The sequence below is a fragment of the Grus americana genome, chromosome 1 (assembly GCF_028858705.1).
Source record: "Grus americana isolate bGruAme1 chromosome 1, bGruAme1.mat, whole genome shotgun sequence".
Lineage (NCBI taxonomy): Eukaryota > Metazoa > Chordata > Aves > Gruiformes > Gruidae > Grus > Grus americana.
In genome coordinates this window covers 76,738,128-76,757,554 of record NC_072852.1, presented here as the reverse complement: position 1 = coordinate 76,757,554, position 19,427 = coordinate 76,738,128, and the positions used below count along the sequence as shown (strand labels likewise).

Genomic DNA, 19,427 nt, shown 5'->3' with positions numbered 1-19,427 from the left:
CTTAAATCTTGCCAATCCATTGGGCTACCTCCAACTGCTAGCTTATAAAACTTGTATCCATGCAGTGGAGTTCACGTCACTGTAGCAGAAAACTGCTTTCTACTTTATGTCACCTTAGTGGGAAACAAAAATCATGTACCTGAATTCTCATCTGATGTACTATGCTGGATGAACTACTGAAACCTTATGAGTTACTATGTGTTAGCGCTATAAATCAAGGCTATACCCTTGCCTTTAACAACAGTAAGGTAAAATGCTTTAGCTCAAGTATTAATGAAAAACATTTCCTTGCATATCTTGGATAAATGTTGTTGGGTTTTTATTTATTTTTTTCCTAAATCTTTATTTGAGGATTAGCTTTTTTTTTCCTTTGTGTGGGTTTTTTTTTAAAATATAAAAGTCTCATAGCTAAACTGGAAAAGTGTTATAGGTTATAAATAAATAAATAAAGCGTATTAACTGAAATAAAGGGAGAATGAAAAGTTCTAAGAGGTGAAATACAGGATAAGCATAAACATTACTTTTATAGCACTTTGCCTCTTATGATAAAAATAATACCATGGCATTCTCTTCTTACAGGGTCAGGGAATCCTCTATCCAGACACACTGCTGCCTTAAAAAAAATATTTTTTTTTCCTTTCCCCTCCTTCGAGCACGACTTTCTGAAACATGACTACCCTTTGTGTCAAGTATTCATAGCTTGCAGTTAAGAAAAAGTGCTAAAAGGATAATAGTTCACAAATTACAACCAGTTCCCTTACATTGCACTGAAATACTTTTCCTTACCCATTTCTCTTTTTCTGGAGAGAGAGCTAATGAGTACCTCATTAAAACTGTGGCATGCAAGAATGCAATGGTAAACTTCTGTAACAGGATGTTATTTTTGTCATGAGATTCAATCATTTTGCTGTTTGCCTTGAGCGATAACACATCTGTTTTAAGAGTCCTCTTAAGACAGTCAGACAAATCTCTTTACAATTTATACATGGTTGTACAGTGGTGCACTCAAAAATTACACCATTTATCAGAAATGTCTTTCCCTGCAACCCCCAAAATATCCACAAGAGAAATAAAGCTTACTGAGGAGAGGTTCATTATTGGGAAATGGAATAGCACCCTGGTTTTGTTCTGAAGTCTCTAGAACTTCTGTTTCTGAAGGACATAACTGAATCAACTCTTTATTTGGCACCTGAAAGAACAGAAGTAGTAAGAGGGACAGAATTGAATCCTAAATTTAGTCACAATTATTATATTATAGAAACATTATAAATTGCTGTCAAAGCATTAAGAAATAAATAAATGAAAAATATGCATCAACAGGCAGATCTACTGCATTTAAAAATAATTTTTTTCACAAGTTCACAGAGCACCGGACTTGGCTTAAATAAAAGGTGTTACTTACACATCTGTTAAAGGTACTTCACAGTGATGGCATCTGCTTTATTGAGGGTCTAATTCAATATTCAGCAAATAAATCCAGCACAAGTTGTACTGGCATATATTTTCCATGTCTAGTACCATAAACTACAAATTCCCAGTGACATCATGTTTGTCAATGTCAACACATTCTAGCTAAAAGATAAAAAAATGATACTCATACCTCCCATGTTCTATATGCATTGAACTATATGAATTACAAACTTGTATCTTTTCTGTTATTTTGCATCTTGTTACCATCATGATAAAAATCTAAGTAGTTTTAAATTACTTTTTGCACTTTGGAAAAATGAGGCTAGCAACAATAAAGATGGAAGTCATCCTAACCCAAACGCATTAGGAAAAAAACCCCCAACATTGTGGGTTCCCCCCCCGCCCCCGCTCATTTGTGTCATGTAACACATACATGCAATTTAGCAGGATAGATTTCTTGGGTTGCCTGACTTGTGTATGTTCTACTAGGAAATTAATGAAGTTGAAATGCTTTCCAAAAGCATTTTATGAACAAATGGGATACCAAAGCACAGAATAAAGAAAAACCTTTAATGAATTCAATGAAGTTATCCTGATGATGAGATGCTGCATGATTTAGAGAGTTTGGTATGTATAAGTCAACCAACTCTTAGGGAGAAAGACCTGCAGTAAGGCAGGGAAGAAGTGATCCTAAAAAGGGGAGGAAGCCAAAACAATCCCTAGTGCAGAATAGTATTGTTAGGAAATGAAAATTGCAATGGGAAGATAAACTGTCTTTAAAAGGAAAGAAATTTACATTCAAAGAAGTGCTGATGCAGAATTAAATGTTAGTTCACCCAGTGCACAATATACAACACACAATATACTTAGGTAAAAAATATGTTAGCTATTCCACAGCTACGGTCAGTAACTATGATAGTTATAGTTTGTGGTGCTACCAGCACTACTAGATTTGCAGAACAACATATTCTATCAATTTTCAGAAGACTTCTGAAATACCTTCAAAGTAAAAATTTAAAACATTTCAAACATACAGTATAGATTTTTAAAAGGGTCTTCAAGTGAGTGAAAACAAGAACTGGTATTTTATTTAGATTGTCAAACTGAACAGGTGGAAAAACTTTTACTCTCTGACAGTTATTTAACAAAAGTTTTAATGCAATTCCAAATCCAGAAGAGTCCTCACCACATGAATCACACTCAAATTTAGCATATTTGTAGTGCTTCAGCAGAGATCGTAATAACTGAGTGGAGACTGCAGTCCTCAGCCTCAGGAACAGACCCTTAAGGCTTGAACTGATGCCCCTGTAAATGAGGCTGGAACTTCTGCTGCTGTCACATTTCTCAAAAGACTTTCATAGCTGCCAGGTAATTGGCAATACCTTACACATTCTCTCACAGAAACACAAGTCAGGGTAATTTGGTTCAAAACATAGGCTTTGAGCTATCTGACATTAACCTATTACTTTTAGATTTTTACAGGCAGTGACATACTCACATTGCTGCAGTTTACAGTTAAAGCTGGAGAAGGTGACTTTCTCAAGAGATGCGATGGGCTTAACTCCCCAGGTGGTGAAGAATGCAACCTGAAATTGTATATGTTCAGTTGATTTACCAAGTCATATTGATCATAAACTGAAAAATAGCCTATGTGTCGCAGAACCCACCAGACCTCCGCTGTGACGAAGCACAAGCCAGCTAATCTGAGACAATGTTGTCTTAAATTCTCCTGAAGATTCTAAATTCTCCTGCTCCAAGTTTTGATAACACAAAAAGCAGAGGAGGTCAATAAAGGTCATGGGTCATAATTACTTGAGGACACTTATTTTTCTGTTCAATCACCAGCACTGACAGACCAAAGAGTAACAGATTTCAGAATTATGCACACTGGGACAAATAGGTACATTTCAAATACACAAGAAATATAGACAACATAAGGAAGTTCTGCTAAATGGTGAAGAGAAAACAATGCTTCCTTCTAATGCTCCCTCTACTATTATTTGGTTACACCTGTCTTTCCATATTTTCATAAAATTTGAACTAAAGACTGCTTGATTGTTACCAGAATTCTCTGAGACACTGCTCATCCTCCCTCAGCAAACATGTCAGATATGAAACTAACAGTGAAAATGCCATAGCAGGGCCTTTTGGGCAGCTTGCTCCCATCTCCACCTGCTCTTCCTGACTCCCAAAGCACCAGGCCATAGAAGAATGGGGTACTCTGGATGTTTCTGTTTCCGTCACTTCCTCAGATCCAAAATGTAACAAGGGATTGGAGAAAAGAGAGAAAATGGGTGAATAAACAGCCTATCTTAAATAAGTTATTTGTGTGGAATATTTGTTAGTTCCCTACATTCCGATATCCAATGCGCCATTTGATAAGAAGCACTGCCATGTCTAAAAGCTGGGACAGAAACTCCAGTTTGAACAGATTTATAGCATTGGTGTAACTGAAATGATCATTCATCAGATGCTAATTCAATTCAGATATGCTTGCAAATAGAGGCGTAGCCATAGTCCTGACATTTTAAAAAATACTTGGTGATGCCTGATGCACAGCTTGAGAACCATCTGTGTCTTTACTGACATTAAAAAAATGCAGAGAGCAGATTCAGGTAGTAAATGCACTCATCCTATTGGATTATGTTCGCAGTCACAAAGGTACTTGATGAAAGCCAGCTGGTGTTAGCCTCTGTTGATCACTTTTGTCTAATTTTGATTGCCTCAGAGCGTGCAAGATAGTAACTTGATTTCATACAAAAGAAAAATGAAGAAATAGCATGAAGTTCCACTCTTCAGCTGGAAAGAAATACAGTGTTGTTCTCAGTAACGATTCTGGAAAAGTGAACTACATCTGGGTGCAGGCAACTACATCCAAACATCTCCAGAAACATTCAGTTGTTACTGATGAGGCCTTCAATGGTCATTTGTATTTGTGAACACCTCTTCCTCTTATACAGATAAAAACTAGTTTATTTTCCCTCAAGATACAGGACTGTAGGATGAATATGATGCCAGAGATCCCAGTTACACAGTACAACTGTTCCCCTCCATAGCTGGCTTCTTTACAGGCCTGCCCTTCTTCTGGGCACAGCATTTACCTTATTCTGCATGACTTTGCTCTTAACTAAGTTTTCTTTCACCTGCATAGCAACTTCTTGGGATATTAGTTTCAGCACAAGTTTATTTCTCGATTTCCAGCGTCCATGGACAACTAAGATCACTGAAACAAACACACCTGCACAAGAGTAAAATGGCTCAGATCACTGTGGCTGATGAAGCTGGCAAGCAAAACATTTTTCCTTTCAAAATCTTGTGACATTCATTCTATTAGATGAGAAATAAGATGACTGTTCCCAAAGAAAGCAACATAACATTGTTTCATTTACTAACCAGTGTTCAAGATGTGAAGATAACCAGGAAAACCACTAAGTTCAATCAATGACTTGAAGAACAAGACTACCTGATGTAGCTTCTTGAGGCGTGTCCTCATCACTGCCAGCACTTTCACAAATATTTGTCCTTGAAAGTAGTTCTTCGAATCCAGAACTTGCAGGTTTTTATTTCTCCTAGTAGCCTTTTTAAATTAGAAGCAAATCTGAACTATCACTGTGATCTTCCTGAAAAGATGTTTTGGTAAGTCAAACAAACTGGGGTAAACATCCTGCTGCCTTAAACTGCTGCTCCATAAAGCAAAGCCATTCTTTATTCATATGATGAAATCAAGACATCTACAAAATGAATCTCTTATAGATAAGGAGGTATGCATCATGAGCTTCAAGTTTATGATAGGCAGAGAGACAGAAAGAAAATTATGCTGGTGTTAATACTATGGAAACTGAACCCTTTGATAAATAAGCTCAATTTCTGTAAGGTTTGTAAAGGGCTAGAAAAATCCATTCTTTTAGGATCAGGAAATAATATTACTCTGAAATATCCTGAAAGAGGCCTCTGTCATACCTGCCTCAACTGTACAGCTGAATTCCATTTAAACAGACTAAAAGAAAATAATCCCACTCTTACAAAAAAAAAAAAATCCCTTAAATTGGGGAGATTAATTTAGTACCACAATTTCTTCTCCAAATTCCACAATTCTGTCTATTGTAATGGATTCTTCTGTTTCCTAAGATTAAAAAACTTTGCTCTCTTGCGACCTGCTGAACTGTCACAGAAGAGGAGTAATGGTTTAGTTTGATCTTCATACAATGCTTGCAAATTTCCTGCTGTTGCTTAGGAAGATACTGTTCCTGAAACTCTTGCGTCTGTGGCAATATGAAGAGAAAGAGCATTGCTTGCGGTTCTTAGAAACGCAAATACCAGAACTTTCAAGGGATAGCTTTGAAGAAAACTTTCCCAGGAATGCATTCATTCTTTCATCATCCGGCAAATTTATTATTCATCTACTTAATAAACTTGTTTCCTTAAGCTGATGACATGTATGCTCACATGGATGACCATTTTCAGCAAAGGTCAGGTGATCTCAATCAAGAATATCACATTACGCTGACTGAATCGTCTAAAGAGTCAAATGAAGCTCTTGGGTCATGCCTGGATATTAACCATCAAAGATGAGAACTTTTGGCAACTTACTTCAGTCCTCAGAAAGACAGAATAAAAAGTGACTCTCCTTCCCTCTACAGGTGGTACTGATGAGATGACATTAACAATGGTATTACCAAAATGTAACATCCCATCTTCATTGTTGAGGATATCAATCCTTTTTTTGTTGCTTGTGCTTTTCCTCCTCCTTGCTGGATAATCCCAGCAACCTGCCAACATGCTGTGGGATGGATTTTAACATTGATTTTTTAAGTAGCAATCTTTTCATCCCATCACAACTAAAATGTTTATTCTTTTGTTATCTTTCATTGAAAATAAATGATTCCCTGTGCAATTTGACTATTCTAGTAAAGGGATGTGACTTCATTGTTGGCGATTCCAAAACACTGGAAACAGAGTAAGAAACATCTACCACTGTCACTCATCACACTCTCTGGTTCTGACCATGGTTTTTACTGTTTCAGAAAATTAAATACTGCCTTCTGATGAAGAGACAGCTGAGAAGACAACCACATTGTGAAGAGATAATATCTCTTCTCAGAAGTAATCCTAGACTTCAGCATGGGTTTACAAAGGGGAAATCACACTTAACCAACCTGACAGTCTTCTGCAAGGAGGTGGCTAGCTCAGTGGATAAGGAGATAGCATTGGATGTTATTTACCTTGACTTTAGTAAAGCTTTTCACATCATTTTGCATAACATCCTCACAGACAAGGTGATGAGTCAGACTACTATTGAAACAGCAGAAGCTGACTATGGTATGGCACATCAATGTACGTATAGATTGAAGGACAAAAGGCTGGAGTCCAGCCCTGCAAAAAGAGATCGGAGTGGGTTTGGTTGATGTTAAGCTCAATGTAAGTTAACAATGTGCCCTGGTGGCCAAGAGGAACAACGGTATCCTGGGGTGCATTAAGCACAGTATAGCTATCTCGTGAAAAGAGGCGGTTGTCCTACACTAGACACAGCATTGGTGTGGCCTCACCTCGAGTCCTGTGTGCAGTTTTGAGCTCCACAATGTAAGATAGATATAAAAATACAAGAATTTGTCCAAATGAGGGCAAGAAAAATGGTGAAAGGACTAGAAGGCCATAACTTATGAGGAACAGCTGAATATACCAGGTTTCTTCAGCTTAGAGGAGAATGACAGGTGACATCATTGCAGTCTACAACTTCCTTATGAACGACAACAGAGAAGGAAGTGCTGATGTCTTCTCTCTGGTGTCCAGTTATAGGACGTGGGTAACTGTTTAAAACTGTATCAGGGGAAGATATTAGGAAAAAGGTCTTCACTGAGAGGATGGTCAAGCACTGGAACAAGCTCCCCAGGGAAGTGGTCATAACCTCAAGCCTGCCGGTATTCAAGAAATGTTTGGACAACACTCTTAGATATATGGTTTAACTTTTAGGTTGCCAAATGTAGAGCCAGTTGGACTTGATGATCCTGAGTCCCTTCCAATTCAGTATATTCTATGATATGAAACTATTCCTTATACCTCTACCTCTGTTGCCAAAATTGGAGTACTTCTTCCTGGAAGATTTAACATTAATACTCTTTCAGGTCCAGTTGCAAAAGTGCCAGTGGAATGAACTACATGGGACCTTGGAACACACTGCTCTGCAGACATAAAAAAATTTTGGCATTCCTTTACCTGGAACCAGAAGTATAAGATCTAAAGTCTGAGGCATGGCTTCATTATCAAAACTAACAGATAACTTGTCCTGTGCTGATGAGATGACAGTACCATTATCCTAAATTTGACTTTAACAAAAGTGTTTGGACCTTCTGATGAAGCCTTAATTCCTGAAAGAGTTGTGACTGAAAACAGACTTTTTCTTTACATGTGCATCCCAAAGTCCTGGAATTAGCTGGCTCAGAGACTTTATAAAAATGTTCTTAGACAACACATGCTAATACAGTGTGAACTGCCAAAGAACCTCTCCCTCTATAAGCAAATCAGGCACCACTGTGGGTGCACAACACAAAAAATAGGTAAGGATATCTTCACATTAAAATTTTGTTTCTTTCTTTCAGATTCCTTGGCTACACTGTGTACCTGCTAAAACTAGTTTTAAAACAGTCAATCTTTAATTAACCATTTGAATCTTGTATGGATTCCCATTTGGAATGACACAGTGAGGGGTTTTTTTAATCTATGGCTGGGTACTGGGAAGGAATTGTGCTATCACTTTAGTCTATGTTCAGGATAATCAGGAAAGGGACAAGATGGGCTATGAAAGTGCGCCACTGGGGACTGTTTCAAAGAAAGTTTTCCCAGCAGAGTGACACTATCAGAAAAATATAAACACTACTCACAGACAACTGATTTTCCATTCCTGAATGGTTTATCTACCTATTTCAATATTACGTTAAGGAGCTGCATCACAGTGACACTTTTGAAGTCATAGGTAAATAATAATGCATTAATAAACAAAGGAAATTGCATGCCCAGAATAAAACTATTTATCAACACCAGTGACGTGTTCTGCCATGCATGAGACTGACATTAGGTTATAATTGGGATCTCAATGCCACTGCTGAAACTAAAAATATTTTATACATGTAACACAATAAAAACGAAACTTGAACAAACCCCACATAATCATGTATACCTCTTCTCTATGTTTACTTAAAAACTTAATGTATGATGTTAAGCATTTATTACCTTTGCAATTCTAGTATTTCATTTGCAATTTCGGTTCCTATACTTCCAGCGCCAAGAACTGTTCCAGAGGACATTCCAGGTACACTTACTAAAGACTGTTTTACAGCATCTACAGTTAAAAAACCAAAATAAAACCTTAAGTTTGAAGCAGTTTCATTACATAACAAGGAACAATCACCTCAAGGATTAATTTTAAAGCAGTTTTTGTTCTATATATCTTATTTTCAGAAATTAAAGTCTTTTAATTTCCCCCCTCGTGGGAAAAGGTGTTGTCTCATTTGAAATATAAAGATAAGTGAATAATATATCTGTGAAAATTGCTGATCGCCAGTAATGAAATTGGCTTTAATCATTACCACCTCCGGTCTCTCACAGAAAATTCAAAACACATGAGAAACAGCCTTGGATTTTTCACAAACTGAGATCAGTTATTAAAAAGAACAATTTCAAGAGCAAAAATAAAAAAACCTTATAGCAAGATGACAAAACAGCATGTAGAAATCAGAATCTATGCATAGCAGAAAAATATTAACAAAATGTATATCAATACAAGTGTAACCCTATATTCTGTAGGTAAACTCAGATAGAACAATTGCATTTCTTCAGAAAACCAGGCAAAATATGAAGAGGGTCTGTGACAGAAGCCTAATATCCTATCAACCAAAATCCTAGCTACAGTAGAAGCTGCTAGAAGGAAAAGATATGCCATAAGCCCTTCTGATCACAGTTATGTGAATTATATGAATTAGGATGCTGTGAGTAACTAGAAATTGTCACCAGAAGTAGCTTAAAAAAATATTAATCCTTCCTTGCACAACAACCTAGAATAAAAAAATTTCTGAATTGAATAAATCTAAATTGTAATGACTGATCAGGAGATGCACCTATGATAATTGTAAGAAGCAACACTTGCCTTCTGCAGGCTGGGAACCATGGGGGACCTGTTCTTCAGCTGACTCGTTATGACCTCTGAGATTTAAATAAATAAATAAATAAATAAATAAATACCAAAGAAAAAAAAAATCAGCAAGTTTTTGAAAGGCAAACCCCAGCATATTTATGTTTGATTTCAATAATTCTTTACTCAGAGTAAAAACTAACATCCTCAAACTAGTAAAAAGAAAAAAGAGATATTCCTCACATGTTTCAATGTTCAATGCTTTGTACTGTTGTTTCTGAAGGGTGAAATACTAATTGCTACTCATTCTCCAAATAAAGAAGAAAGGCCAATATAGTTGTCTGTGTTCCATGACAAGAGAACAAGGCTACCATTTTTACTCCTAGGAGAAGGACCAGTTAACCAGAAACAACAGCTACGAGGACAGGTCAGTGGCTACCTTCTGCCAGCAGCTGCTGCCTATCTTCCCTCCTCTAGAGAGCTGCAGATGCCCAGACCTTCGGGGCAGGCAAAAGTGGCCTTTGGCTGTTGGGCAGCACAGACTGTCTTAACTGCTCTTCTCTGTCTTATTGAGGAAAAAGGACATGGGTAAAATAGGTGGGTGATGTTGACTTAAGACATGAACCAGCTACTGAATGGGCAAAAGACCCCCTTGACAATTTGGTCCCTTCTCAAAATCCCAGTCACTGGCAAAGATCCTCAGTATCATTGAAACAATCCAAATTATAGCTCCGTTGCAAGGCACTGAGAATGAAAAAGAATTAAAAATAAAGAACGAAGAATTAAACAAACGCATTTACTGTTTCACAGGCTCCTCCCTTGCAGCGAATTTGGAGACTATCTTTTTATCCTGCCTTGCATTTCTATGATCTCTCAATTATGCTTCTCCACATTCTGACACATGGTAGGTAGGGTAATACTTAAAATTAGGTCGTGACACATGCAGTCTTGTAAAGCTCAGAAGGAAAAGTAGAACTAAGTTCATATTTCCATTTATTCATATCTACTTTTCTTGAAACATCATTCCTTTAATAAGAAACTCTTTCACTTCATTTTTTTCTACTGGAAATAGCAGTTTTCAGAGTTAAATCCACAACTTAAGCCTGAAATAAAAACAAACAGTAAATGCAAAAAAGTGTTCTTCCAGGTTACTCAACCACTTTTTGTGCAGTGTTGCTATTTTCTAGCCTTGTTCTGCTTCTTAAACAGGTTGCTTTCGGTTAATGCTAACTGTAATTAAGACAAAAAAATAACAGGGGAATTCAAATAATGAATTACTTACAATACCACTGTGTTGTTTGATACAATGTACTCCAGTTCTTTGGTCCATGGATTCATGAAACTAAACCACTGACTCTTTAAAGTAACAAAAGTCCCATCTTTTGCTCTAAATTTGTAGGAATTCGTAAATACTTTTTCTTTATTCTGCAACACTAGATAAGAAAGGAAAGTTGTAATCACCGTATTTATACTTAGAAAGATAAAAGTTTTAAAAAATAATCTGGTTTATAGCATCATAAAACACAAATGTTTTTGATGTCCAGAAATACAATTAAATGCCAGAACAACTGACAGGACAGGACCCCTGCTAAAATCAAACTACAGTTTCAGCAATGTTATTAATCTTAAACTAAAGCCCAAGTTTCTGTAAACCACTAGTAGAGAGACTACTGACTTGGTGAACTTTCATAATCGGTGTCTTTAATTACATGATGAGGCACATTTGCTCTTCAGGACTCCTTCCTCATTCTTATAAAGAAATCAAGCATGCATTAACATTATTCCCTTGCGATTAAAGCACTGCACCAAGATACAAGACAACAGAAGTTTCTCCTTGCTTTTATTACAAGGTTTATGTGGGCATGTCTTAATGCAGATGTAGAAAAGGACAATGCTAAGATTGTTTAATTTTATTAATTCTCAGCTTCTGATTTTTTGATTTGTACTTTTTTCACACAGCAGTTACATGAAGTTTATATATAGTCTGGGAGGACTAGTTATTTTGTACCTTCTTTATGTTTTTCAGCTAGATGATTGTGATCATCTTGATGGCAGTACTCGTAACAAGAAGTTCCTAGAAGCTCTTGTGGCAGATACCCTAAAATTGCTGTTGCACTGTTAGAGAAAAAAACATGAACTACAGCGGATTCACACAATTGCAAAGTTTGTTTTCTTCAGTATTAGGTAGAGCAGAAAATTAGTATCTAAAGAAATAGATGCCTGTGTTCATGTTTGGGAAAAAGATATAGCATTAAGATAGCTCTAAAACAACAGGAAATATTATTCACTGCAAATTATCCATTTGGAATGAATGACAATTCAAAGACAAAATAACAGCATTTAAACATGCAAACCACATGAACACACAAAATATTTATGATCATCAGTTGCTCCCATTAGCCAATCAGGGTACTGGTCATGTCATTCAAAAAATTTAGTAGTTGAATTTTGCTCTGCCACTTTAAGGAATATGTTTAAGTGACACTTTTAGATGAAAGGCAAGATGCCCGAAAGCAATAAAAAGCTTCCAGTGACAATAATGAAATTCAAAATGCAAAGTGGTAACTCAGTCTTTAGAAAGTTCAGAAAATAGGAACTTTGCTTTCACTTCTAATGAAATAATTTGGTAGCTCATTTAGATATAACATATGTGTTCCAAATAGTAAGATTTTAAGAAGTAATAGTTTTTGGTTAAGTGTTTATTACTTAAGTCATATGCATAGCTATGAAACTCTAACTTGAGATTTTTCTTTATGAATAAATAAGTACCTCAGTGCATTTTGTAACATATTTTAATCTCGCTAGTTCATCTTTTCCTATAGAACAATACACTTTTATACATTATGTTTTATGTTTGACAAAAAAAAACAAAGCCCAAGTACACATAGATTCAGAATGAACTGCTTCCTGTGTACAGTACCTAGACATTCTATCCTACTTGAGAAATTATAGTTCAGATAGAAAGTATTAGAAACTTTAACTAGTGGTGTAATTTTCATGTTCTCTTCATTAAAGAAGAAATTGCTTACCGCTGATCTACATAAACAAATTTTCCATCCATGGCAAATCGTGTAACAAATTCTGTTGCTTTGACTTTTATCTCTCCACTCTTTTGTGGAACAACATAAGGGTGTAACCTCCCAATTGCAACAAGACAGTTAAAGTTACTACTGTCCTTTTCTACATCATTTTCCTCTTCTACTCCCACCTCATTAGGAGGCCAATTCTTCAAATACCCAGTACAGTGAATGGTACAGTATTTTCTGTGATCTAATAAAAAGAAATGAAATAAGAAGCAGTTATGGTTCAAAAAGTAAACTGAATTACCTTTTTTTTTATTCCATTCACCCTAAGACCAGCAACTATATTTTATACTTACCTACAACAACTGTACAAGGCTATAGATAATTTTACACAGTATTTTTAAATTAATTTTGTACTACTTCATTTTGGCTTACCTGGAGAGAGCACTTCTAACCCTATGTGAGATTTAGGAAGACAAGTTATTGGTGTTGGCAGTTCAAACACAGTCTCACAGGAAAAAAAAGTAAACCAATAGTCTGGTAACCCACAGATCACTTTCTCTTTATACAGTTTCATATGGATTGTAAATTAAAATAAACTAGAGAGGCACTTTGTAGGTCCGAAATCAATTTACCTTTGGTGAACACAATGATCTTAACATATGCTTACTGCAATTGCTAAAAGAATCAGTTGCGAGAACAACTCAAAACAACCTAGCTTATTTTCTTTATCTTAGGCTTCTGAATTCCTCAATTTTGTGGGAACACAAGTATTTCAGAAGTCTTAAATTACAGCATACACTGTCATTTATTCCTATGGCTGATAAGAATCTTTGCTGCCTATATAACATGCAAAAACCCTCATATGCATCAAGGTATAGAGATGCAAATGTGTCCTAAAGTAACTATCTTTCAAAAAATTGCAAAAAATATCTTTCAAAAAAAGTATTTCAATATCTGTATTCTGAACAAATTATGCTTTCCATAGATTTGACTGCATTAACCCTGACAACTACAGAAAACATATAACAACTCTGTAAAATAAAAAACTGAGTTATCCTACTGTGACTTTGTCACAGTTTCTTAGATTGTCAAGGTGTCTTCCCTCAATACTGCTTTCCCAAGAAACATTGATACAAGTTACATTTTTATCTCACCAAGTTAGTTGGCACATGAAGGGAGACTGAATTCTATTCATTTTCAATGACAGATCTATTTTAAAATTTACTATTGTATGGTATATCTCAACAATAACAAGTTACATTGAAAAACAAAAGCGGGAGGATTTTTTTCAGGGCCAAACAATTTCAGCACGTTTGCAAAAATCAATACTAAGGTATAAATAAAAACTGCAAGTTACATTTAAAAAAGATCCATTTACTGAAAACTTGAAAAGAGTATACTGCTGTACAGGCATACCAAAATATGAACTGAATTAAAATTATTGGAAAAATTAATGTAATTACACTGATAAATTAATTTTACTATTAAAAGCAAAAAAAGGAAAATTCATACTTTTTAAGTACACACAACACAAAAAGTAAATCAGAAAAAAAAAGTTGGTTTACTTGCTTTTTTTCCTTCCAAACAGTAGATTTGCAGGCCTTATTCACAGTTACCTTCAAGACATATATTATTTAGTTTCATTCTTCTGAACCACTCCAGTGCTTTCAAAAATTTCCCTGAGACTTCTAAAATTTGACTACAATAGATGATGCGCTCATAAACAGCCACTCTAACTCAGGTTCCTCCCTCTCTCTTTTCCAGGAGGGAACAGGGAGGAGAAAGAGTACAGTAAGACTGTTTTTCAAAACGTGTCTCCAGTACATATTTACACTTCTCTACAGCTACTTTGTGAAGTCAGTGATAACCACAAGGGTCACAATACTGATTTGGAACTTAAATATACCAAGTTTCAAGACAGAAAGGCCCCACTTCAACACTGTTTTAATACCTTTCTTCTTTGGGTTGGGCAAGCACTCCTTTTCTTCTTTGACTGTGGTCCTACTACATTTTATCCGACAGAAGAAGGAACGTCGAGCACCAGAATTCAGTCGGGCTGGTCCAGCTTGAAAATCTGTGTGTACTTGCAAGCCAGCTTACAAAAATTTAGTAGAGTAGTTAAAAAACCAAAATACAACAATAAAACTTCAGAATACAAGGCCTTTTCTTCATTTTAGCTTCCAGTACATTCTCCTTACTCTTTAGTTGCCTAAATTTTGTCCTTACAATTAAAAATGAAAAAAGTCTAATAACTTTAATAGGGTAAAGAAAACACAGCTATCACACAGATTCCAAAATTAAAAAGAACTACCAAATTATTTTTAAACCCTTCTTGATATTTTGAATGTTATTTTAATAAATATGCTTTATAAACTTTCAACTTCTATTTGGTACATGGAAGAACTGCAAAGATGCTTATAAAAGCCAGCTATAGAATAGCTATTAGCTGCACAGTACATAATGTTTTCCGTATTAGAAATAACTGTAAACAAAATAAGATTTGGTTAAATTAGGATTGACACTTAGCATTTTCAGAGAAGACAGTGATTCTTGATATTGAAGTATTTTATCCCATGTTCGACTACATCAGGTCTTTTGTATTGACAAGACCTATCAAATACAAGAAAAAAAAGTAGTATGTCTGGTAGGAAGAATGTCAGACCACATCTTGATAAATGTTTAACAATGCAAATTTCAGTCATTCTTATTATCTAAAATAAATTCTTTTCTGGGCTAGCTTTTAAACTGTAAGTGCACTCTAAGCTGCAGATAAGCATTGAAATATGTTTGGTTCACAGAAATTATACCTCCAGTTTGTACATCCATGCACATACGAACATATGAATATGCCCTGCACAATAACTAAATTCAGTAACATCTCTTTAAAATATCCAAGCACATTCAAATATGACTTACTTTTCCCATCCACAAGCTTCTCCCTAGGAGAGATATCCGAAGAAGAAAGTTGTTCCTTAACTTTTGCAACATCTTTTGGATGCAAGTAATCAAACAAACTTTGTCCAATTAAACTGGCCTATTTAAAAAAAAAAAAACAAAACCAAAACAAAACACAACAAAACCCAAAAGATGTAAGAATCACATTGTTTTAGAACAGGACCCATACATATTATTTATCTCAGAAAAACAACTTTCTACACCATTAAAAAACCAAAACCACAGTTACTCTAAACATCAATACTTTGATCCACATTTAATTTGCCATTGTTTAATATTATTTTTATAAAAACAGGGGAGTAAAAACATAATTTGTTCTTCTCATTTGCAAAAATAGCAGATTTAGTTGGATATTAAAACACAGTTCTGTAAAACCAAATGTTTTATTTATGTACGTTACGTGATTTCTGATCCTAGCCAAAGAAGTTTACACACAAAATAACTCCACTCACAGATTATCACGGGGGAAGGTAGGGAAATAGGAAGAAAGATTCATGCCACCTAATGACTGAGCTGTAATTTGGTTAGACAAAATGGCACCACTGAGCCAAGAGCTGCCTGGAAGCAGGGGTCAGCTCACTTCAGCACTCCTTAGTAGGGGATATTTACAGGAATCTCTCTAGCTGGGATCCATTCAACCTGCTGACTCTGTTGATCCAATGTAACTGGTCTGCTGCACTACTGCAGGCAGTACTACTTGCTTTTGAAACAGGAAGGAATTCTCACAGAAGTGGGCTACTTTGTTTTTTGGGGGTTTTTTTTTTGATTGCTTACCTTCACCAGGTCAAATCAATGGGTTGACAAGCAATTCAAATTGCAACTCATTTTGGACCCAAGCCACTTGCTATATAATCACTGTATACATGAAGGGGAACTCTTTTTCAATAAGCCAGAGTCAGAAATGGGTTTAATGAAAAGCTTCTAAGAAAGCAGGATTAACTGAGTGCCACTGAGAAAGGTTAACAGCAGCATTGTCAAAATATGTAGGTGTAACAGATTAGGCTGCAGGATGGGATTCATGACCTAAAATGATTCCCCAGTAAGTGAATAAATTCATGGGTTGTCAGTCATGTTCTCTGAACCTCTTTGGCTGCAATAGCAAAGATCTTATGGGTCTGGGATTAGGTATGTCTGATGTGAGAGACTCCAAAAGGTACTTTTTAGTCCCTGAGTGTAGAAGGTTTTTTTGTTGTTCTTTTAAAAAAATCCCATTTATGCTTGTTCCCATAAGATGACTCATTTCACTTTAATTTAAAAAGATATAGTTTGGGTTTTTAAAAAAATAAAATAAAAAAAATAATTCTATAAAACAGAGTCCAGATTGGTTACCCTTCCGCTTATGAAGAAAATGAATGCAGCACAAATGGTTTCAAAGTTATAGAAGTAGACAGATGGAAGCACTAACTGGTTTAGCCTCTGTTTTTGGAACAGAAGTCATAGATACATGAACAAGTTATCATGCCTTGATTATTTGTCGTAATTTGTCCATGATGTTAAATGTCAACTAATGGAAGGTACTTACATTTTTCCCATTTCTTTTAATTCTACAGGCTAAGCTAACTCACACTATCTCAGTTTCCTTCAAGTTAAGAGTATAATTATTATGGATGAGGTGATATGTAGTGTATCTGAGCATAAAGACATTATCAAGGAAAGCTTAAATTAACTTCCACTGCTGAGCTATTTTTCCTTGGCCTAAAAAACACCCCCAAAAATCACTTCACCATTTAAAAGAAAATCTCTTGGAGATAGAAATTAGGATATCTTCAAATTATCTCTTCCTCTCAGACTAGCAGTTTTCTTAAGGATGATCAACTGAAATCTGGTGCTGTTACTCAGGTCAGGAACACTGACCGTACTTGCAAATATTTTGTTCCAGGATGTTCAGCCTTACACTGAAGGAGGTTAAATCAAAGAAATTCCAAGAAATGATACACAAGGACTGTTTTTTTAGTAATATACAATAAAATGTAAAAGTTTAAAAATTTCTAAGAAAACACAATGTAAAAACAAACCAAGAAACTTGATTATAACCACCTGATCATAATTAAGTATTTTGCAAACTGATTCTGAGACAAACAGAATTTTTCCTCTGTTGCATCCAACCACAAATAGGAATCCATCTGCAGCCTGAAAATATAAAGATATTGTCTTTAAAAACATACAATTAAAATATACAATGAATATTGATGACTACAAGGAAGCACACCTATAAACCTGATTTTTTTAATTAAATAAGTGATAAATCACACCAAAAACCAATTAACATGGCAAGGACCAAATCAGACCTTCAACTACAGACAGCTAAGGTTTCTTAAACACACATTTGGGCAAAGAGGCAGCCAGCTGCAAAACAGCATAACTTGGGAGTCATCTTAACAGATCTTGACAAAGTCTGGTTTTAGAGCAAAGGCAAAAGAAAACAGTTGCAAATGAGAAAGAGTAAAGGGGCGTGGGTACATGACAAAGTGCAAAAACAAGAAGAAAGATTTTCTTTCAGGTATTATTTCTGCATCTTTTTCAAAGTACATCTTTAAAAATTTAAATAAAGGATAATAAAAAACTGCAAGTATATTTATGCATAATTAAAAGCATTCTCTATACTTCCATGCAGACTTCAATATCAACATAAAAAAAATTATGTATTAAATACGCAGATTGTATGCAGATCATCCCTTCAAGGGCTGCTGTCTGCCATGCTCACAAATCATCTTCTGTACCCTTTCATAAAGGAACAGCCTGTATAGTGTACAGAGTTATAAACCAGAACTCATCAAGTACATCAAGGTGCTTGCTTGAAGAAAAAGATGAGGGGAAAAAAAAGCACTCTCCAACTAAAAACTCAAGTTAATGGCAAGCTTTAATAAGGACATCATTTAACTGAGAGTTTCCTTCCACTTACCCTAAGGATTAACTGTCGGAGCTCATCATCCTTTAAAAATGAAGGTTTATACCTGACTTCTGTATAGGAGCTAGTAGAACCTGGAAAATAGATTATTTGTAGACATAATGTCAAAAGTTACATTTTAAATTTTACTTTTAACAGAGGTATAACTTGGTTTGTATTTTACAAGTTTTCTTTGCAACCACAACAGCTGAATAAAAAAAAATATTTAAGAACTCTAAAAATATTAAAAAACCTCATAAACATACGCTGGTAATGAATACAGGCACGCAATCAGTTTTTTCTTGCCCTTTACTTAACATAGAACAAAGGAAACTTCTGTTCAGATATCTTTAATGTACTGCTAGAGAAATGGTATTATGAGAACTGAGTTTTCTAGAAACATTTCGCAGACCTATTTCAGAATTCTTAACATTTGCTGAATCTGAATAATTCCAATGTTATCAATTGTCTTTGACATGACTAATGCTTCATTAGTACTATGTATCTAACAATCAAAAAATGACTCTATTGTAGTTAAATTGAATGTCTCACTAAACGTAGTGAGACAGACTCACTACATTTACTATTCTAGCACCCGTGGCAAGTACTCTAAAATAATTTTTAGCCATTACAAGCATTTCCACAACTTTTTCTAGGTATTTCTGAGGTAAATAGCAGTTGAGCTTTCCAGCAAATTTCAACATTTACTATAATTCCACACAGTATCTTGTATTTTCTCAAAGCAGTTGTTTTGAAGATATATAAAATAACTGTGCCAGATGGAGTCCAGTTGTCACATCATATTGTTAAAATACAAGTATTTAAGCTGAAGATAACTTGTAGATACTTGTTTAAACTGCAAGAGTAATTACTGTACTGCTAATTTGTCACATTATTTCTTTATGCAAAATTCTCAGCCTGGTTGAGCCAATGGAAAACCCTTCCAACCTAAATTATTCTATTACTGTCAAGTTAGTAGCATAATTCACTTTCTGCACTTCTTTGACTTAAGACTAATGGGGTT

The 19,427-nt window shown here is 35.3% G+C and overlaps 1 protein-coding gene across 3 annotated transcripts in view; it reads right to left on the bottom strand.

Moving 5' to 3' along the window:
- The window catches only part of BMAL2 (basic helix-loop-helix ARNT like 2), a 38,667-nt gene that overhangs the window by 2,342 nt on the left and 16,898 nt on the right, over positions 1 to 19,427 (bottom strand). For all 3 annotated transcript variants that reach the window (XR_008578849.1, XM_054838632.1, XM_054838646.1), the window contains exons 6-16: positions 18,419 to 18,498; positions 17,554 to 17,646; positions 15,478 to 15,595; positions 14,513 to 14,656; positions 12,565 to 12,805; positions 11,544 to 11,650; positions 10,818 to 10,968; positions 9,551 to 9,606; positions 8,638 to 8,746; positions 2,909 to 2,996; positions 1,081 to 1,189 (exon numbers count right to left, since the gene is read on the bottom strand). Coding sequence is in view for 2 of the 3 variants with exons in the window: in XM_054838632.1 (XP_054694607.1) it covers positions 1,081 to 1,189; positions 2,909 to 2,996; positions 8,638 to 8,746; positions 9,551 to 9,606; positions 10,818 to 10,968; positions 11,544 to 11,650; positions 12,565 to 12,805; positions 14,513 to 14,656; positions 15,478 to 15,595; positions 17,554 to 17,646; positions 18,419 to 18,498 (1,296 nt within the window). In the remaining variant the exon portion in view is untranslated. The remainder of the gene's footprint in view (positions 1 to 1,080; positions 1,190 to 2,908; positions 2,997 to 8,637; positions 8,747 to 9,550; positions 9,607 to 10,817; positions 10,969 to 11,543; positions 11,651 to 12,564; positions 12,806 to 14,512; positions 14,657 to 15,477; positions 15,596 to 17,553; positions 17,647 to 18,418; positions 18,499 to 19,427) is intronic.